The following is a 23,352-nucleotide window of genomic DNA, read 5'->3' as shown; positions in this document are numbered from 1 at the left end:
AAAACTTTTAGATTTGTGCGCATGTGTGCATTTAACAGAGGAAAGGCTTCTTTGTAAACAAATTTTAAATGCAATACCTTAACAAAAAAAATTAAACAAAAGTGCTTTATTTAGTTACAAAACACCTCCAATGCCCTTTCTATATGTAGGATCCTCCTACGTGAAGCGAGATTGTTTTATTCAAGGAGAGGAGGACTGAGAGGATTTGCAGACAAACTGAGGGAGGACGAAATAAGCCATACTCCAAACTGTAATGTTATGTCAAACTCCCCGTCTTCCCCATCACCTTTGAATCTGAGCACCATCCTTCCCACCCTGGAGGTGACTGACAGATGGAATCAGCCTGAACATCACTCAGAACAGCTCTCTACCTCCCGTCACCCCGGCAAAAACATATGATTTACCACAGCCGTCCACACTGCATCCTCCGCCTCTCACCATCACTCACAGTCACAAGCCCACAATTCAGCTTCATTATACTTAATGCGACTCACGCCACCAACATGTGCATCATTCACGTTTGGTTAACAACACAACTCTGTGTATACCTCATCTCTCTCTTATTAGTACAACATAACCCTTGAGACAGACACTCGCAATCCCACTCACATCTGTACACTGCTCTCTGAAAGCCAGCAGCTCTTTCTGTAGTTAAACATATAAACACACGCTAACTCAAATGATTGTATTTTCCCATTTTTCAGTATCCTCCTCTGTCTTTTGCTTTGTCACTCTCTTTCATCTGTCATTCTCTCTTTCTTTCTTGAATTCACAATGAGAGCATGCACGAAAAAATACAGTGCACACATTTGCAAAAAAGCAAAGGAAGTCATACGCACACTGACAATCCTCTCTGAGGTGCCCCCTCTGGAGATGGTGGTCCCGTTGAGTCCCACCAGAGACGGAAGAGTCTGAGACATCCAGTTGGTCACCATGGCCATGGTGCTGAGCACCGCCCCGATCTTTAGCATGGGAACGCTCATGTTTGCTTCCTGTGGGGCCCCGGCGCAAACGGCCCTACAGCCAGCCCTACCCTACCCTGCCCTGGACCTCAGCTCTAGTCAACGCTTCTCTGCTCCAGACAGCTTAGGCAGGAAACCAGCCAATCAGCTTTTGCCTCAGCCCAAGCAGCAGCAGAGCCTCCAGAGCTGGTAAAACACAGTTACCAGACTCACACACCACTGGCTCAGTCAAAGGGACAGCCAGGGACCGGTTAGAGGAGAGCAGCTCACATCCAACAGCATCGCGCTGGAATCTTCTCTCTCAGAGTGACTGCCTCAGCCTCACCCCCTCCCTCTCTCTCACTTCCTCACTCTCCCCTTGTCTCTCCCTTCCTCTCTCTCTCTCTCCCTCTCTCTTCCCCTCTCTTCCTCAAGATGCAGAGCTGCGCATTGGCTGCCTCTTCGTGTCACCCCCTCCCCATCAGCCTCTGCTCTGTTCCTGCCAGCCCTGTTTTGCATGCATGTATCTATTCTTTTGCTTTCCTTTCTCTTTCTCTGACATTTGGCTGTTCTTTTATGACTCACGTCTTGTGTGCGCGCACTCATTTCTCAGGCGTGGAGATCAGAGAAAGGCTGATTTCAGAGGGCCGATCTGTGCTCTATCTTATGTGACATGTGTGTGCCCAGGGCATCCTAGGCACAGTGGTCTGTCCTACAGACTCATCACACTGTCTGTGGATGGGGGGACAGGATATAAATTTAAGGCTGGCCAGGGGATCATGAGGGCAGACATGGGTAGGTGGTTCAGCAAGGTATTAACGTGGAAGAGTACCAGGTGCTCATGCCAACAGCTAGTTCTGACAGCTTATTCTGCTTCATGACATATCCTAAATGGGGCTGTAGCCTGCACATTTACAGTATCTTCCCAACTCCACTCTGCCTGAGGCATAACCACATCACCATATTCAGTTACAATGTCTTCTTGATACTTACTGCACAAAAATTCTGCTGATGTTCTAAATAAAGTTCATCAGTGCTATTTTGGATGAAGACTGTATTTACATAAATGATGGAATCATGGTTTGTACTAGATTGAAGATCTCATCAAAATACTATTGTATGTAAAACTGTAAAATAAAGCTTGGATTTGCCCTTACCATAGCATGCTTTCCTTGAATAAGGGGGATTAAATGTTATTTGTCATCTGATATATTTTATTTTACCACCCTTGTATTGCTATAATCCAAATGGCTTCAACACAATCACAGCAGGTAAGCCAGCGTCAGATATCATACCAATCGCTTCGCTGACTATTTAAGTGTTATTCCACCTCTGGGACTATACTTCAAGCCTGATTTGAGCTTATTTCAGGACAGATGGATGTGGGGTATGTATTTTGTCTCTGTTTGAATTTGCCACTCACCTCTACACCAATGAGCCAGATGGAATGAATAATGAAGCCGTATGTAAGTTGAAGTTGGCTTAAATTTCTCCTTGAAGCTTCTCCTCGCAACAACTTACGGCAAGACACCGGGCAATGGGCAGTTACATGTCATGCCCTAAATAGCCATGCATAATGATGACAGAACGGCCCACTCAGACAAAATAGCCAGGTCATCTCTATTTCTTGCTTGCTTCCTGGTCTGCTGACTTATTCATTCTGTCAGCCTTGGATGGGCTCCCCTCCCCACCCAGTCACATTGGGTGAGTGATATGGGCTCCTCTGTGTGGGGTGTACTGTGAAGCGATATGAGAAGAGACAGCTTTCTGAGCCCCATCCAAAAAATGTCAGCCCTCCTCAGCTCACCTGCTGGCTCCCACATCAGTCTCGCCTGTGCTGGCTCCCCTATTTTTGCAGCAAGACTGTCCCCGTGTGGTAACCACTGGAATTGCACCCAATGAACTGTTGACACGCACAGTCAAAGAGAAAGCAGATGCCTGTCATAGTGTGCAATATTGAACCTGGTGACAAGTTGTTGTCACTTTATGGGAATCTGCCAAGAAGATGTAAGGGGGCATGTGGCAGCAAAAGTCTAACAGGTTTTAGTGAGGCAACAAAGGTTTAATGCAAAGTAGTATACACACACAAACACACTGCTGCTGCTTTTCTAGTAGGGTTATGCACATGTCCTGGAAATAGGCTGGTGCCAAGTGAATATATCATGCATATCATCTAATTATATTTGAAATGCGATTTGTTATTTAGCTAAATATTTGGTCTCTGATAATGCTATGGTTTGTAATGTGCCATACAAAATATTTCTTTTAATAATGCACCGCCCAAAGTCAATGCAGTAATCGTCATATTCACATGGTGGCAGCAAAGATTTAAACATGGATAGACAGTAGATGTCCTTGCCTTTGTATCTCTGTATTTAACTAGGCTCCCGAACACAGCTTCCTCAAAGAAAACCTGGCACCGAAGTAAGAGGACTGAGTGAAAAAGATTACAGCCACCCCATCTACAACTAGCCACTGTGCAAGACTGGATGTTAGCTGGATGATTCACTGTGATTAGAATAATAAAACCACGGCAACAGCACATTTATTTCTTAAATTGTCCTCCAGTGGATAAAATTTGTTCAGACTTAAGAATATTTCCTGAATAATGCCTTATGCAATACTGAGGTAACACAGAAAATGCAAAGACAGTAAACAAACACATTACTCTACACTTGTGAGGACCCTATTTTACATAATGCATTCTCTGTACCACAACAGAAAGCAATAGTCAGCAGACATAAAGCAGTCTCAGCTAGTTACTATAGGGACTGTGGTCATGCATAGAAAGACACTGACTAGATTAGATATAAAGAAAACAGATAGATAAGTCCTTATTTCTACAGATGATTTATTGTTTATTATTATTTATTTATTATTATAATCACATTAAAACAAGTATTATGCTGCCCAGCCCTCCTAATTATGTCTGATCCTCAGCTTGCATTCTGATTTTAGCGATGTATCCAACTCTGTTCTCTCTCTAGTTTGACAGTGCTTCTTTTTTCATAGAGAACTGAGGTGTTTTTAAAAAAATTGTATCCATAACAAAATGTTGCATGCATGGCGTACCTACAAGTGAAGCTACAGAGGCTGCAATCAGAAACTTGCACATCCTCCCTCATAGGGATTCACCTCTTCAGCCTTTTCTTCTATGTCAAGGCATTTTTAATCAGAGATCTTTGTTATTAACGTACGTATTTGCTTTAGCTGTGTAGAGTCGAGTGCACCTGAACTCTTTCAAACTTACAATTCCCCTCACAGAGCGCAGGTCAGATGCCATCTTTTGTAAAGTGATGGACTAAATAACGGACGGGAATAATGAGTGTGATGAGGACAATCTGCCATACCTCACAGAATTCCAGGCTCTGCCAATCATCTGTCTAATCACAGAGTCTGTTGGCAGAACAAGCTTTCATTAAATATTAGCTAGAGAGTTAGGCAGCCATTTAACCTGTATCAATTTAATCCTTTTTGATTAATTTTCACAGCCATTCTTCATAATTTCCACTCTAATAATTGGCCAGCCTCATTTTCGCTGCTACTCTGCTATGTCATTATCTCCAATTCTCTGTCGCTCTCTTTTGTTCTCCTTCTACGTGAATTTTATTTAGCCTTTAACTCCTCTCGCTCTCTCCGTCTCTCTGTTGTCTCTTTTGGCCCCTCTGGCAATGAGAAAAAATGGCATCAAATTGTGTGTTTCCTTTACCCTGCATGTGTCTTAGCTTCTGCTATTTCTGTCCCGAGCTCATATACTTTCACTGGTGATCTTGTTGTTGCATGCTTGGACTCAGATTTGCACTTCTGTGGAACATTTACATACACACATTTTGTGCCTCCACATAGAGATGCCAACATGGTCTTGTGCTTTATCATAAACATCTAAAAAAATCCACTCTGCTTCTAGCCTGTGGGCTTGCTCTATAAAGGACATTTTTAATCAGTTCAAAAAATGCCCACCAACTGCAGAAATAGCAGCATTTTTGCGCACCCATGGATGGCAGTAGAGCGCTACAAAGCCCTGAGGTCATGGGACAAGCTCTGGGTGAGATAACAATACTGGGGAGCAGAAAGTGCCAAGTATAGGCCACATTCTCACTGAACACAAACACACAGCCAGCTACATATTCACAGCTGAAATAAGGGACAAAATTACACTTCAACTAATTACACAGACCTCCTTCATAATGATGCAGAACTGTTATGACTGAGGCAGCGAGGCCGCGCACAAACCAAGCCCCCGCCTGAGCTCTGAAAGATGCTGGAGTCATCTGGGTCTAAGAATACTATTTTTCTGAGTCATAATTCATTAATTAGATGATGGACATGGAGGCCCACTGCCTTCTAAATATATCAAGATCAAAATCAGGCTAAACAAAGCGTGACCTAATTACCATAGCAACTATTTAAGTGGCATAAATAGGCTGTACCCCAGGGTTCAGGCAGGCAGACAGTGGTGTGCTTTCAACATGGAGTGTTTAATCTATTAACGGCTCCTGTGGGCCTTTGATTAAGGAAACTCATCTGGGCTTTTATATTTTACAGTAGCGACTGAGACCACAGGAGGACTATAGAGTACACATGCATCGACCCCTGCATGCATAAAGTGCAGAGAACACATCCTATTGAGTTGGATTTGTTCAATAATTCAAGCATTCGCCACAAATGAAGTAGGACCTCTGTCCCACTGTGGTATTTAACAGTATACGAATCGTGAGATGATAAATGTAGCTTTCATGAACCTTACATAGGAGTCGATAACCTTGCATGTGTAGCTTTCACCAGCACTGTTTTACAAGATTAGGCACTAAAGTCTCCGAAAGACAATAAAATAACTTTAGATGGTGTGTGTTTGACTATGACCAATGTGTGTTCTTATGCGCATGCATGTAGAGCCTATGTTAAAATGTTTCCATCTGTGTGTGTGTCTTTACATATGCATGTATAGATTTGTTTGTGTGCATCAGTACTTCTCCATATTTGTGTCCACTTGCATGAGCCATACATTTTCTCCACTGAGCTGTGAAATGTCTACAATACCCTCTCTAATGGTGGTTGCCACAGTGTTGTGTGAGAGACCCAGTTGAGCTGTGACATGTATGTAATATACATTATTTCAGTCACTATTGTATGAAACAAAAGTAAGGAACAAAACATTGTCACCGCCCTAGGCCCAGCCCAGTGATGCTTAAATACAATAATGGCTGTGATCAGGTGAGAATCAGTCCTTCCAGCGGGAACGTGCAAGAGAGAATATCAATAAGTGTGTCAGCCTGGCTGTATCGATTGTAACACATCTACAATACCCTGTGGTGAGTCTATCCATTGTCTTTACATAATAGCCTGTAGAGCCCATCTAATCAACTCACACTAAAAACAAGGAGATGCATTCATAATGTGTCACAAGGCTGCAGGTCTGAGATAAAAACTCATACCTCCTAACTGTTGATATTCTCTCAATTAGTCTCTCAAAAGTGCTCTATAATTTATTTTCAAGTATTTTGACCAAAGCTACTTTTTGTCATTTGCGCAATATAGCAAAAGTGAGACCTCTACTGAGCTGGCAAGATGCTGAAAAGCTTGTTCATGATTTTGTTTCTAGTCGTTTTGACTATGACTGTAATGCTTTATATACTGACCTATCAAAAGCTGCCATTGCAAAACTACAGCACAAGAATGCTGCTACCAGGATATAAAAAATAAAATTAAATGTGAGATCATAAAACTCCATTTTTATGCAACCTACACCGGCTCACTGTATCTTTTAGGATTGTTTTTAAGGCACTCCCTATCGTTTATGATCCTCTACGCCCCAAAAATATGGAACACTCTGCCTTTAAATATTAGACTTGCTGACTCAGCGGACAGTTTTAAACGACAACTCAAAACATATCTTTTTAATATAGCCTATAACTAGCAGCTGTCTGTTTTTAATATATCTAAAGAAACTGTGTTAATGCTATTTTGTAATAGCAACTCTCTCCCTTCCTCCTCATGTATGTGTATTGTTTGAAACTTTTGCTTTCAGTGTTTTTGCTGCTAAATTGTGAAGCACTTTGAACTGTATTATGTGCATGAAAGGTGCTATATAAATAAAGTTAACTCAATCATCCCTTCATTCATTCACATAAGCACCTGTAAAGTGAAATTGTTTTCACAGTGTAGACAGTAAGTTTACAGTTATGAGTATGGTTATTCTTTATCTGCGTGTATTCAATTTGGAGCATTATCATCCAAAGATTGAGTGAAATATTCATACGCAAGGCAACATTTCTTTATAATTCCACCACAAGATGGAAGATTATAGGTGTCTTTACAATAACTGTGTGTTTCCCTGAAATCTAGCAGCCACTTAAAGTGCCTTTTTAATGATCCACCAGAGGGACAGATGCAGTAGAAGAGGCTAAATTGAAAAAAAAAAATTTACATTGCCATGTTTTCTTTGAGGAAGCAAACATGGCATTGGATAAACCCTAGTTCAGTGTACTTGTTCTTAGAAGCATCATGACTATATTGATGGAACATGCATTCATATTCTATTCATAGAAGGATTGATTGCTCCTGATTACTCCTTTGATTACAACCTCACCAGTCCATGGGGGCTTATACATTATTATTTGTAGGGTATTTGGTATGAATGAATGGTATATGGTTGAATACCAGATAGCTCAATCAGAGACAAGCAGAGCGCCACATTTTGCTTGAGGCTTGCTAAAGAAAAAGCTTGATCAAAGCGATAGACAAGAACTACATGCAGCAATCAGCTGCCATGCATTCTGCAGCACAGCATGGCTCTATCCACTGTTCTGCACCTACCCATGCCAACAGTTCCAGCTGAATTCGACTCAGTGCAGCACTTCCTGTGGTAAATGTGCCCAGTTGAATTGCCCACACACACAGAGGCACTCACACATACGCACATGCATACAGATACTCATTCACACACACACAATTACTATGATCATTTCCTGGCTCCATGACCTGATTACCAATGTCCCACAAAAACCACCCTTTTCTGGATCCAGCAGCAGAAAGCTGCTGCCACATCCTGACCTTTTCTCCCACCCAGCTAATCAAACATTCTCTCTGTTGCGTAAGGAAAGCTATTCCTGTAAGTGGTGTAATTACTGACAGCAAATCTGTCTTCAGCTCAACAGAAAGGTAGCTGAGGCTCAAAGAAAGCCTGCTAATTGAGACTACCCCCCATGGCCACTTGCTTCCTCAAACTGCCCTTCACTGAACTTGTGGCGTTGGCCTTGTCACTATCACCCAGAATAACCAGGTTTTTTCATCCAGATGGTAACTTGTCTTCCGCTGAGTGCTGGCAACCTCATTTTACTTCAAATACCAGCTCAGTTTTACATGGCACAACTGATAAAACACATCTATTTTGCTGTTCAAATATTGACAAATCTGAATTATGTCTCTATATAGAATAAGTAGTAATTTTAAAGGTGTTTTGGCACTTCTGGAATTGAGTGTCACTGTAATGTCTTATTAGCTCTTATGAGTGCTTTGTTTCAATATAATATATTCATCTTTATCTGCAGAAGGGCTGAGAGCTGATCTTAGATGCCATGCTCCTAGTGCCTTGTAAGATGACTAAAGAGACAACCAGTGGACAGAGTATTTTCTCATTTGGTCTCCGTCTGAGTCATTGTTTACAAATATCACCTAGTCACAGAGTGAAGGTATCACTCTGATTAGCTAATCTCTGCGGTAGGTTACACAAGAGGAAAATAAGCTCAGGAATAACACAAGAGATGGAGAAAAAAGGAGACTGTGATGTTTTGGAGAGGCACAGAGAGAGAACCCAAAAAGAGAGAAAAGGATGGGTGATGCATTTGAAACTCCCTGAGGTGATGAATTTACATCTTGTCTGTTTTCTGCCACGTCTGCAACAGCGAAACTAACAGGACCAGAGAGGAGTGGTCCGATCCTGCCAATTACAATCTGGTTGACTGAGAGTTTGTAACAGCCAATTGTGGGGTGGGGGGGAAAGTCTAAATGCTCTGCGCTCAACATGGTCAGGAGCAAACAATGAACACAACCCATCAGCTATGTCTGTATATCAGACATGAAGGGACATAACCAGCCTGCAGTGTCCAGCTTCTTTGTCAGAGCTCACACTGAAGCCTCCATTTGTATCCTCTGTCTTCAGGTCATTAATGCTCAGAGAAGCTGTAACATTTAATTAGGGCCACATTATTAGTACAACACAGTGTGCAGTGGAGAGAACTCCCAAACAGCCCCTAACTGAATATTACATTTACAGCCACATGGAGTTATGGGCAAAAAAAAAAATGGTTTGGAGAAACTTGTAGATAAACAAATTAGCCTGTCACTGTGTGCTTTTGTGGAGTTTTGCATTGCTGGTGGACAGAGTAGAAAGACTTATTAGTATAAATAAACAGTCTTGTGTTAGCCTGTGTTCCTTGAACCTTCGCCTAACACCCTGCTGACAATTCCTGCCACATAATTTGCAAAGTCTCTGCCGCATTGTCAAAATGGGGATCCACTGATCCGTTCAGTGATTAAACAAACAAACAGACAAGGAAATATCAACAAATTGGAGAAAAATGAGTATTCAGACCAGAAATGAGAGGGCTGTGTGTTGAATATTATAAAGGGGTAATATTCTGTGGAGTTAGCCAAGTGTGAGATGAGAGGTATGATGAGTGGGATGGTGATGGTGGGAGGAAGGAGGAGAGGTAGGCCCTAATGGTAAAGAGTGGCCATAGAGCCCGGTGCTTCACCACAGGGGGTTGCATTGGCTCATCAAGCTGGATCTCTCAGCAACAGATGCAATGTTCAGCAGGTACAAGGCAATAAACTGTATTGTGAATGTAGTGACATGTCCTGCATTACTATCTCAATTCAGCTCTCCACCCAAAATGTGAATTAGGCTACATTGTGGCATGTGTGTGCTCGGGAATATGTGAGTTTGTGTGGGTTATACGCAGACAAACAGTTGCTGTGTGGATTTCTATAAACAGCATGTCTGCATCTTTGTCTGCAGCATTCTAGTTGATGCTGGATATTGAGCAGTGTGCTCTTCACTCTGAGCACGACACAGATCTATGGTGCTTAATGATGATATTTGTGAGTGCAGCCTGGGAGATATAATATCAGAAAGGCCATCCCTTGCATTAATATTCCATGCAGCACAAGGAGGGAATGGGAGATGATTTTTCCCTTAAGGAGGCGCTTCCTTTGCTAATCGTTAACGTAAACATTTTCATTTGCTTTTTAGGACACCACTGTCTGCATCTCCGCTGCTCATTTCTCCTGAGACATATCATTGTTCACTATTGCCTGATTGCCTTGGGTAAAATAGGCAAGAATGCATTAAAAATAAGATCCAACCTCTAAGCATGGGGTATTAGAATGACAGAAATTATTTTGAGAGGGGTAACAAATTCTGGGGACATTTCTGACACCCACAGATTAAATCACTAATTAAAATTTTAATAACACCTGTGCAAAGGCCCACTTCTGCACAACAACTGTGTGTTTGTGCTGATTTTAAAAGCTTGTGTATAAGGAGGACTCAATACTTTTGTGCCTTGCAGTCCATTATAATCTGATGATTTTCTAATTTCCTCGTTGATGTTCTCCATTTGGTGGCATTTTCCTGAATAAACAGATTATACCCACATACTTGTTTAACAGTGTAAATGCACTCTAAAGTATCTAATTTTATGCACGAGTACTGATCCGTTTCAGCGAGTCTCACTGTTCACATTTAATGGTCTTGTTCAGGGCTGCTTGGATAAGATCAACACAGTTTTAAGCATGACAACAGCAGATATCGATCCCGAATATACCAAGTAGAAAAATGTGCCTGACAAGTGCGAAGTACTCTTCTCTGAAGATCCCTGCACCAGCTCAATGCATGTTGTTACTTTCACAGAGAGTAGTAAGAGAAGAGAGCTGGGCCTGAGAGGGCCGGTAGCCTGAGGCACTAAGGCTTAAAGAGGAGAACTCTCCTGAATACCTATTCATCACATCACCATTAGTGTGACTGAAGCACTCAGCTCTGCTGCTCAAAAATATAACGAGGATTACTGCATTAGATCCCATAGCATAGTCTGACATGATAGGACTATCACTGCTGCCTCATATACAGCTGATCCGAGACTTCAACCTGCTTGCTTTTCTTACCCTGTGATAGAGCGAAATGTCGACGTATATATCTTGCTATTCATCTGCTTGCACACAAACTCAATAGTAGATAAGGAAGTACAGACTCTAATCATCATAAGAGAAGTTTTTTTTTTTTTTTTTTATCAGAGCATGGCGTTTCTTTTTTTCCCCACCCACAGAAATGCCACTCTCCATCATTTTCTTCTCTCATCTTGTCTGTCAACACTTCTTCTTTTCTTCCGGCTGCTTCCTGTGTCTCTCTCGCCAGAGCGACGGGATGCACATGCCATTGTTTTGTCATGGTCACGGCTGTATTGATTAAGTGATGTGGAGCTAATTAAAGACAATCTGTAAGGAGTGTCAGTGCCAGTGAGGGGAATAAAATCATGGCGACGGAGCGATAGGCCTGTAATTATTATTCTCCTTTTGGTTAGGATGGGAGAGATAATAACCCTGCAGGCACATATGGAAGGCACTCTCTCCGTCTATTTCTTCCTCTATCCCTGCCCGCAATCTTCAATTTTCATTTCTATCAACTTCACTCTGTCTTTCCTCTTTTTCTTTTGCTCTCTCACTCACTTCCCAGCCATGCTGCCCTGCTTAGCTACTCCACTGGGCACTAATTCAAACCCCGTCCACATCCTCTCACTTTGTACTCTGACACTGCCCACCAACCCTGATCCCTATAGCATTCAATTCAATTCAATTCAGTTTGATCTATATAGCGCCAAATCATAACAACAGTTATCTCATAGCGCTTTTCATAAAGCATCTTCAGTTCACAGCATCTGTCTACAGTGTGTGTGTGTGTGTGTGGGGGGGGTGGGGGGGACAGAGTCATATATGTACATTATATGCTGGTATTTATTTGTAATGCACATAAAGCCTTTTTAATACAGTACAACACTTGGCTGTACTTAATGCACATATGCATGCCCATTGCTAAGCGACCAGAGGGTCAAAAGGATGCTTTATTTAGTCTATAGAAGAAATACATTTTGTTCTTTGTGCAGGGTCTGTGTATCTGAGGTTGCGGATTATTGAAAAGAGATTGTGAAAAATGTTGTAGAATGAGAACTCAGTTCAGAACAATTGTTTCAAAAGCTTGTTTTGTTTGTATACTCAGTAAATAATCAAAAGGACATAATGGGTAATGGCTTCATGGTACTGCTGAATGCACAGGACTCACTTTAAGAAAAGTTCATTTTATGCTTATCTAAATCCAAGCCCTCTGATCTATGAAAAATTAATGCAAAAGTCAGTGTGTTACATCATTTTCCTCCAATTTAGTGTAATCCATCAAAGCTAGATCACATTTCTTTCAGTAAACGACATCAATGCTACAGATATCATTCCATTTGACTTTTTCTTTAATATGAGACATACTGAGTTCCCAATTAACAGAATATGAATGTATGACAGTCTCTAGTTGTGACTCCTACTTCAAGATGTGGTGTTCCCATCCAGTATTACACACTGCTGTGTCTCTGTGTGTTTTGCAGACTTGGAGAAATCCCAAGGGTTTAGAATCAGGCAGCATAATGTAATGTAAGCTGGTGTTCCTTCCACTGGAGCATCTTGTTATCTCCCCTCTCCTACATGTAGTGTCTCTATCAAAGGACCTCTCTACCCTGCTCACCGTGGGGCTGCAGAGAGCAGCTCTGCCAGCCTGCTTGATATGCAGCAGTGTTTGGTGGCTACTGGGCTCCCACGCCTCCCTGACTGGATCCTTTAAGCCTTGGCGCAGTCAGAGAGAGCCTCCCTCATCAATGGCCCTACTGAGTGGCTGTGACAGTGCCACGCGGAAAACACATCGATTAAATGGTTCCTTTTGCCACCGCTTCTGCTGCACCACATAGCTCTCATCCTTCATTCGCCAAAATGAAAGACCTGCAATTGAGTTAGCTTTCAACATGGGAGGCAATGCTGTCACACTCACACATGGCAGAGAGGAGAGGATTCTCTGTAATAAAGGTAGCAAGGTTCTTTTGAAATAGGAGGAGAGGGAGACAAAGGATAGAAAAGGACATAAAAGAGAGAGAGGAAGCAAGAGAGAAAGAGTCTGAGGAGTTTAAACAAGATTTACTCTGTCACATTTTTTTCACTTCTCATTCAATGTCAGTTGCTGCTACAGCTCATAACTCCATAACACGAATGTGAGCAGTGTGTAATCAACTAGGGTTTTCGGAGAGAAAAGTGTGCCGTACAAAACCTCTGACTAAGAATTTGACATAAAAACCAAACCTTTTTAAAGAACACAAGGTTTCCTGGGGGTGTGGTATGTTGTTCAGCCATGTGATTGAGCAGGTGGAGGCAGACTCTAAGTCTGGTGTTTGAGCATGCATAACACTCTCTGATACGGGACGTGTGTCTTCCGATAAAAGCGAAAAGATGTGAAGAGCACCGTTCAAGTAGCAGCTTGCCCAATCTGTTCAGTCTTATGAAAGCTTTTGTATCAGAACGGGAAGAGGAGCTCTAGGCGCAACAGCCATATTTATATTCCAATCTTCTACACAGAAACCCACATTGCCAGGCTCATAAAAGATTCATCGAGCAGGGTAAAGCAAGGTCGTACAGAAAACTGGTCAGGAGGTGCCTATTGCAATGCAAAAAAGAGCAGATGGACGCAAAAAAAATTATCATTGCTTGAGACCCATGGTGGCAGTTACTAGGGTAACGTGTTACCCTTATTACTGGTGACAGTCAGTGTGTCCAGCATGGACGACATGATCGAGCATGTTTGTGCTCTAATTGTCGTCTGTCACTCGTACTATAATCTATGACAGGCTTGACAGCCTCAGCCATGTTTGTTGGTATCGAATTAATGTATTGTTCTGCTCTTCGTCTGTTGTGGATCTCATTGCTGACATGTTTGTGAACTAGAGAGCAAATGGGAGAGAGACAGGAAGACAAAGACAATGTGTGTGTGAAAGGGTAGACTGCATGTGCGCGTGCATGTGTGTGCCTGTTCTGGGTGTTGTCAGAGAAATGTCACTCTTGCTTAGAGTCACAGACATAAACCTCTGGGAGTCCTGCACCCTCCAGCACACTCACACAGGAGGAAAGAGAGAAAGTGGGGGAGAGAAGGCGATATGGGGATGATATTCATCCCACCAGTCGAGCTGATCCTTCCATACACTGTTGACAGCAAGCATCCAAATAACATCCTAGACATTATTTGAGCACACGGAATATTTTGAGAAATTATTTGTGCAACCGTCAGTCATTGTGAAATTGTCTGGAAGAAAGAATTAAGGTCAAAAAGGGGCAATATAGGCTCAGAGGACACATGTAAATATATTGTAACCCCTCCTGCATGCATAAAAAGTAATCAGTCCCTGAGTGTACAGCTGGCTGCTGGTTAGCTGCCAGGTTAACCCTGTTTGTAAATGAGAATGCTCTAAAAACTGAATTTAGTGCTCAGTCTCCAAATACCTTAAAGACTTTTCTAATGACGATTATGAGCTGCCCTAGAGTCAGCCAGCTAAGTCCATGGGGTTGTAAATGGTCATTTTAGGACAGCAGGCCGCTGGGTTTTCAACAAGACAGAAAACAGCAACAGAGGTCATTTAGAGCCCACACAACCCTGGAGCATGTGTAGTGGTCAGTCTGTGGCTGTGAATGTGTAATTGGTTATTTAAAACATGGACTAAATACCAAGATTAAGAGACATTGAGAAACATCTTCAAATTTCTCAAATTCCCAGGGTTTCAACAACAAATGTTGTCCCATGTGGATGGCATTTTAATAGGCCCACCTACTGCATGATTTCAAAGCTTAAAAAAGGAGAAAACGAACATCATGCAAGGAATCTGGTTTTCTCTGTAGAAGCTTCAGTCAGTGAGGAGTGAGGGGCATTGTGACATTGTCTAAAATGCTAAAAAGGGCTGCTATGAAAAACTGTTGCAAAGAATACCAGCAATATATAATATCCTGCAGTCTTTATTTTTTGTTTTTAAATATAGTATATGGACTTGTCTGTCAGGAAGGTCATGTTGCTAATGTTTACTAATGTACACATTACAGCTGGAATGGTAAGGCCATGCTGACACACCCTCTATACCTCTGACCTGACACGCTTCTCTACCCGGTGTTCCATCTGTTAACCAATTACCACGCAGGCCGCTGCCTGCCTTCATGCCTCATCCAAGGAATCCAGTAGTAAAATCAGTCACCTTGGGCTGCACCGCAAAGAAGCTCACTGCCCTCATCACACGCTAATATCACCCCCTATATGAGTCATGGACAGACCACATTCAGAAAACTGACCCAGAAACAGGTACATCATCATCAAAACGCAGAACCTCTCCGTCCATTAAAAAAAAAACACACACATGCTAACCACTTCATCCTTTATCTACCACGCAGACACACACTGTACATCTGAGGAAATTGTACATTTGATTTTCACACTTATCCTAAATTTAAACTACGTTAAAATCAAGTCTTACCTAAAAAAAAACAAATAACAAATTTTGTCCCCACAATGTCACTGTGTGTACGGATTATTTGTACACATACACACACGCACACACGCCTCTGATGATGAAGTAGCAGGATAAATGAAAGGACATCAAACATTAAGATGAGAGAGTGAACAGCGGACAGCACAAAGGCTCAATAGCTCTCTGTGCTCTAGCCCCTTTCGTATCTCTTTTATAAAACAAATCTCTTTACAGTGGTAAGATTCTGACTCACACAATGTGGAATCATTATTGTGCACTGATTTAAGCTCTAATCAGTCATGGCACAAGCACAGACTATTCAATCTCTTCAAGCAGCACTGAATCAAACACGATGCAACCTAATTATCTTTGTATATTAATGCATGAAGGTGGACTCGCAAATTAGGTTATGTGGGTTATCTTTTTTAACAGAGCAAGAAATGTATGAAAATGACACTAAGCTTACATTTTATTGACATGCGTTAGGGAGATGTGGCTCATATTATGGCTATAATGTACTTGATTGTATCTATAAAAACTATGTAATTCCCTCATACAAGTTGTATGTATGTGTTTCCGTTTGACCTTCCATGGGCTTTAGTAATTCAGACAAGCACTGGACCTGTCGTAGCATAGTAAGATGATTTTAACAGTTGAGTGTGTGTCTTTGTCTCTCACTGGCAGATTTACACCCATGCTCCTGCAGCTTTTCATTTGTTTAATTCTCTAGGTGGAGGTTAGGCTGCTGCTTGGCAGAGCACACTCTGTCCAGCCTGCTACCCAGTGTCCTTCCTCCTGGGAAATGTAGACTCACATCTCTGCTCCTCTTTGACTGTTATTGAGCTGCACAGTCTCAGTCCACAGTATTTGTAAATGCTTTTAACATGTGGGACCCCTGATAATAATGGGAGAACATTTATTTAAGTCTTATTTTTTTTTTTTTTACAGGGTTTGACAAGCTTTAATGTTTTGGTAAAATTGCTGTGTAATAAGCTTTTGGCATGAAGACAAGGCTAGAAATTTACTACAAGTGGCTTGATTATACTCATGTTTGAGGGAGGGCTTTTACTGTGATCATGCTGCTTTGCTCTCATTGGACTTGCACCAGGAAAGGAGATTTTTGGCCAAAGCATCACTGCCAGGTTGGAGGACAGTTTAAAGCTGTCTGGACTGGACATTAGCCAGCCCAGGTGTTTGTCCTGCCTGACTCTTATTGTCCTCACATGTAGAGTCACTGTATATAGCATTAGCATTAGATCACCTAACTGCTTTACATTACTTTACCTGTTTGTATGTGGAATCAGACCTGTCAGTTTTTTTAATAATACCTTTACATAGCTAAGAATGTCTTCTCGTTGTAGCATTATCATAGCTTCTCTTTCTTTTCAGCAACACTTCTATTACAGCACTAAAGTACTATATAATTAGCTCAATATGAATTAACTAAATGCTTGTGCCAAATGATATTATAAACAACAATATGACTTACAAGTTCTTGTTCCTTTACGGCACCTTTTTAGCTGTAAATCTACCACGGCTGGGTGAGTTTCTGGTGCAATCATTGCACCAATCTAGAGGAAACACAACATAACAAGATACAACGTAGTAGTATGTTCAAACTGATTGTTATGTTGATCCTTGGTGAGAGAAAGGATCGAGTAAATTACTTAAAAATCTAGTCAATTGCTTACACAAGGTTCAGTCTCCCTCTCTGAGAATGACAAGCAATTAGGTTTTCTCCCCCACTGCACTTGGTGTTTGAACAGAAAAACACCAAAACCAAGTGTTCATTTCACTCTCCATCACTCTCAACCACGCTAGTGCTGGGAGTCTTCGAGGCCAGACATCTTAAACCAACAACTGTATTCCCCTTGCACTCTCTTGCTCCAGTGGAACGGCAACAAACATTTTTTTTTTGCCTCCAAACCTCAATGTGATTCTTTCAAGTACATGAAACAATCTTTATACTCAATAACTTAAGCAGAAATAAAGAAGCTACAGAAAACTAAAATCAGTTTGATGGTTGGACAGGGATAATAGTGGAACACACATTTTCGTGATCTGCAAACATTCTTCTAAATGCGTACTCATTTGAGAATGTGACTGATATTATTCAAAGTCTTTGTTTCCCACAAAGAAGTTATATTTATTCAGGGCAACTGTCACCAACCAAATGTGAAGTGGGATGTTTCACAGAATTTTCTTGTGGTCTTTACTTGTCTGCATTTAACAGCAAATATCTGATAATCTCATAGATCACCTGAACACATTTCACCACATTAAAGTCCTAGTTTAAATGCAGTAAATAGAACATCTTCAATTTCTAAGGTAAATCACATAGAATTTCTGCTGTTGATCCAAAATTTACATTCTGAGCAATCAATACTATGCTATGTATTAATATTAACCAGACTAAAAAGATGTTGAGTTTGAGAAAATGTGTTATAATCCACATTATGCCAACATACACCATAGAGGAGGTGAGTGAGAGCAGGATGTTAGCCAAGCTGACGTCAATCACGGACGACGCCTCTCACCCCCTGCATGAGACTGTGCGGTCCCTGAGCAGCTCCTTCAGCAACAGACAGTGCTAGAAGGAGCGCAAGCGCAGGTCCTTCATTCCAATGGCTGTCAGACTCTTTAACACAGCAATGACATAATGCAGCACTGTTTATCTCTGTAACATCAGCCAACACATTGCACTATTTAATACCTGTACTGTGCAATTATACACACATTAATTCTTATACACACATTATTAATACCTGTACTGTATGTGCATAGCACTATTTTTAGCCTATATTACCTCTAAACTACACTGCTGTATATGTTTTGTCCTGTGCAATTATATTTTTTTCTACACCGTGCCACTACCTAGTGCTGTGACCTGTGCAATGTTCCATATCATTCACATCTGTATATAAAAGGTGTATACAGTGTACATAAAACTCTTATAATTATTTTTCAATTTCTACTTGTAATTTTCTATTCTATTTTTATTTAATGTGTACTTTCTTATGTGTTGTGTTGTATCTGGAGCTGCTCTAACAAGTGTGTGATCAATAAAGTCTATCTTATCTAATCTTACTACAATTTCTCACTCTTGACTGATGACAGTCATTACTCGCAGTTTCTTGCCACAATATTTTGTATATTAGGAAACTCTTTTCCAGAATGATATTCATTAAACAAGGTTTACTCCTTGCAGAATGATCGTTATCACAAATTCCTCTGAATGTCTGGTACGTTTAGAGGAAGTTAGTTGCCTAGGGTTAATTTGAAATCATCCTTTATATTTGAGATATCTTGAATACACTTTGAAAAAGTAATTTAAAAATAATAATTTACCGTGTTTTGAAAAGAATTTGTTTATGCATTCAGGCTTAAATCTTCTGCAATACATCTCTCCCACTACCCTGTTAAAGTGTAAGCCAACTCAGTATAACACTGGTACAGTATACTCTACAGTATATGGGTGTATATGCATTACTTAAAAATGCACACCCACACACACAAACACAGGACACAATAAACACGCTTGTGTCAGTGTGTCCTGTCATGCATGGCTTAATGGTACACACCATAGCAAGACATCTGTGCCAAGGTCAAGCAGGTGCCCATCTGTATCAGTAACATTAAGCACCCCTGGGCTTTACGGGTACTTAACAAACAGTGAACAAACAAGTGCATCTGTCTCATTACAGCCCTCCAAATATTTCAGACAGGGCTGTGCTGAGACTGTAACTGAAAATATGTGGATATCTCAACTCTGCTGGTAGGGAGTGTTACCCTCATTGCAGTAGATATGCAAGAAGTCATCAATTCTTTATGTTTGCCATGCGATCTTAGGGAGATGGGTGGCGTCATATTTTCTTTCATCCTTTTAAATATTTAATGTAAACACTTATAACAAATTGTCCCCCAAGGCCAATTACAGTGTGAACCCACTTAAGAAGGCACTGTGATATGATAGTATGTCATCAGTTACATTTTCAGTGTCACATTTGCAAGTGTTAAACAGTGACATTTATTCCTGTTCTTTTAGTAAAGAACATCAATACTGCTGTGTTGATGTTTGTGGAATACAGAAGTTGTGTAATTCACAATTTTACTTGAAGAGTTAGAATTACTTTTAAAAAGTAAGCTACTTCTCTATTGTGGTTGAATTTGTCATGAAGCATCAGGAAACATAATTTAACTAATTTAATTCAAAGAAGGTTGAAGAGGAACATCAACACGTCTACATGGTCTCATTATGCGGTAGTCATGCAGCTAGGGATGTGTTCAGTGTTACTGTTATATTAGAACCCTGGAAACTCCTCCACATCTTTACATACCACTCAGGAGGAAATCAAATGGTTTTCCCCTAATGTCATCTGTGCTGTACAAGTTATAATATGAACTGCACACACAGGTGTACAGTACAGCCTTTTCACTAGTGTACCTCTTGAAGACTAAAACATACTGTAGCTTCTACTTCTGTTAAAGGTCAGCTGCAGTGTCCGCCTTCTCTGTAGACATGCCATATAAAACACCAACGATTCCTCAGTCTGATAAATATGCAACAATGGGCTGCATCTTATTTGAATTATATTAAATATAGTGATAGACAGATGCCGGAATATTAGACAGTTAAAAGTAGTCAGGCAGTTGGTGTGAAAAGTCTACCAACCCCAAAACGTATATTAGCTGTAACAAACTGCATTGTTTCTGTACCCAACTGGGGCCCTTCATCCACAGGAATCATCCCAAAAGAAAAACTGCTACAGTGCAGACCTTATATCCCATTTACATTATCTTTCATGTCTAATATCACTTTAATATATTTTACATAAACATATGGCTGTTGCATTTGTTTAGTACCCTAAACATTTTACTTTTAGTGTAGGTAAGGACCTGCAGTTTGTTTGGTGGCCTTGGTGCTCACAGCCAACGTACGAGGAGGCGCTGTCTGTGGTGCTAAATTGACTCAGGCTGCTGTTTTGAACAGAAGGCACTGTCCTTGGTCCTGAGCATATTGCCGCATGGAACCAAAAGGTGCGAAACGGTGCTGTCCAACGTCCAGATGATTGGCTGTTTTATACACTCAAATAACAATCAAGGGCAGGCAAATTCTAGCTACTTTATCAGCAGACGATGTACTTAATAAGCTGCTCAACACTGCATGTTTGCTGATCAGATGAACCCCTTCAAGTCCAAATACCCCAGCCATGACTGAAAGCTTTTTCTGGGTCAAATAATTTACCGTCCTTCACTTCAATTTACAACGATCACATCAAAGCTCGTCATTTTTACCAAAAGGACCCGGCTTTTCTCGAGTGTCATGCACCACGTCTCACATCTCCAGAATCTACAACCATTTGTTGGCGCTGGTCTGAAATACTACTAATTATGCAGGGCTTGTATTCACAGCCACAAATCACACACAGACCCTGTAAACAAACTGACAGTGTTGCTGTTCATTGCTCGGTCCTTTCAGCTTAATCAGCGCAATCAGTTGCAGTGTTTCTTGGGGAGCCCCTGGACCTCTCTGTGAGTGATGTTGAGGTAGATAGAAAAGTCTATAAACAACGACATCCAGTGCATCAAAGGTATCAGAACCCCCAGAAATTAATTACGGTGTCGTGGGAAAATGTTACTTTATATTGATACTTTTCCTTTTAAGACAATTATATTTGCACCATGCAAACAGCATTTATTCCATTCCTTACAATTAATACTATTAATTATAAAGATGTATGCCAGTCTTAAAATGTGTAAGATTAATTCCCGTAATAATTTACCGTCAACTACAGCTCTGCTCATTGTCATATCTTCCCTGAACTTTCTACTTATGCTTGCCTTGCTTTTCATCACGCTAGGTTACATGCTGAAAGGAGATGCCTTCTGACCAACAGCAATTCTCCTAGTTAATGCTGCAACATGCATACGTGCATTTCCCTCATTTTCAACTGTGATACAGCTCGGCGGCCAGCTCTGCTTTAGGAACTTTTAAACAATGCTTATTCATAGCGTGCAAGCGTTTGAGTCCTTACCTCACAGGGCATGACAGCTAACATCACAAGTAGGAACATGGCACTGAAGAGATGCATCCTAGTCGAAATGATAGCGCCCCAACCGACACCAGTTCCTACAGCGCTTCCCCCGTTCTTGTTCCTTACTGGGGCGGTTTCTTCAGATACAGAGGGATTCCTTTAATGCTGTGTCGGCTGTGCGCCACCAACCTCATCACCAGGACGCGCGGCAGCCCTCACTGGCTCGGTAAAGCGACCAGTCGCGTGTCTTTTGTGGAGCATAGACTTTTTTCGTGGCTAGCGAAAGCAAAATATCCCAGTGTAAAAAAAACCCTCCTCAGATGCTGTAATCGGCTGAAGCGGACAGTTGGTGGTCCCCTCCGTCCTGCAAAATATCTGCGACTGAGCGAGAAGAGCGGAGGAGAGTCGCAGAGGTTGGAAGGTGACTGATGTGCTTGCAAGGTGCCAACGCTAGGAGCAGCACGTCTATGTACAAGGATCCCAGTCAAAGAAGTACCACTCTTTGACGCAGGCAAGCTTGGCCGTGCGCGCGCGCGCGCGCGTGTGTGAGAGAGTTAGTGAGTGAGTGAGTGAGTGAGTGAGTGAGAGGGAGAGAGAGAGAGAGAGACGTGTGTGTGTGTGTGTGTGTTTGAGAGAGAGAGGTTTTATTTAATTATTTTATTTAAATGTTTTAATATATTATTATAACACACGTTACTTACATTTACTTTCATTTAATGTTTAATTTTTTTTAATACACATACAGCTTACTGTTTTATTTGTTCATTTTAATTTAATATATTTTTATTTTTTAACATACTAACACACACACGCATATTGTTTTACTTACTTACTTTTTTTTATATTTATTTTTACGGAATTTTTATATATTTTTTATTATTTTATTTTTTATTAACACACACAAACACAACTTTTGCTGTTTTATTTCCTTATCTAATGAAATGTATGAAATTAATTGTCCTTACGTACTTTATATATAGCTTTGGCAATATTGTTGCTACACTTTCATGCCAATAAAGCTAATTTGAATTTGAGAGCCTGCTTGCACTCAAAATATTCCTGCTCCAGTGACTGAAAGACATACAACTTGGATGGGTGGATGAATGGATGGTAGCATTGCTTGTAATGACACTGTTATTTGCTGCACAAAATGTTTCCACTATAGGGTGACGGATACCTCAAGAAAGAGCTGACATTTACCAATGTTAATGTCTTCCTGCTCATAAGCCTGACTGTGAATAATAACTGGATAACTGTGTGCATTGTGAAAGATTGAGATAGTGACTGTCAAATCTACATTAATACCATCAATGCAGTGCTGACACATATCCAATTAGAAGATGCCAAAATAGGGGGATTCTCTGGGGTTTAGGGAAATGATAAAGATTATTCTTGCCCCAATTACAATGAAGATAATGAATGTCATTAGCTAACAGAGAGAATTAAATCATGGTTAGGCATTCTAATTATTTTCCAGACCAGGTGTGGTTGTGAATGGGTATGCACACACTCCATATATCTTTATGTGTGTGTGACATTATACATAGCCAGCAGAATGTGCCATATTTTGAACAAAAATGTCCTGTGCAGATCCTTTGTATAACAGCTGGCACTTAATATGCTGTTCTTAGAGTTGTTTTAAAAAATGCTGATTTGTGGTTGTGTATAACAAAGGAGAGGACACACTATTTTCAAAAAAATCCAATCAATTTTTACTTGGGCTATGTCTAAAGTCAGAACCTTATACTTGCACAGCTCCAAGCTGGTACATAAACAAATTTTCAT

General features: G+C 40.9%; 1 protein-coding gene across 2 annotated transcripts in view; it reads right to left on the bottom strand.

Moving 5' to 3' along the window:
* olfm2a (olfactomedin 2a) overlaps window positions 1-21,966 on the bottom strand; it is a 43,634-nt gene extending 21,668 nt beyond the window's left edge. Inside the window, exon 1 of one of the 2 annotated variants that reach the window (XM_046034868.1) lies at window positions 21,568-21,966. In XM_046034868.1, coding sequence (XP_045890824.1) covers window positions 21,568-21,624 — 57 coding nt within the window. In that variant the 5' untranslated portion in view covers window positions 21,625-21,966. Of the gene's footprint in view, window positions 1-839; window positions 984-21,567 lie in introns of those variants that run through there. The other variant, XM_046034862.1, reaches the window with a different exon arrangement.
* Between the last annotated feature and the right edge of the window lie 1,386 nt (window positions 21,967-23,352).

Source organism: Micropterus dolomieu, linkage group LG02 (assembly GCF_021292245.1).
Source record: "Micropterus dolomieu isolate WLL.071019.BEF.003 ecotype Adirondacks linkage group LG02, ASM2129224v1, whole genome shotgun sequence".
Classification (NCBI taxonomy): domain Eukaryota; kingdom Metazoa; phylum Chordata; class Actinopteri; order Centrarchiformes; family Centrarchidae; genus Micropterus; species Micropterus dolomieu.
Note: the sequence above shows the minus strand (reverse complement) of the source record. Positions and strands in the feature narration are given on the sequence as shown.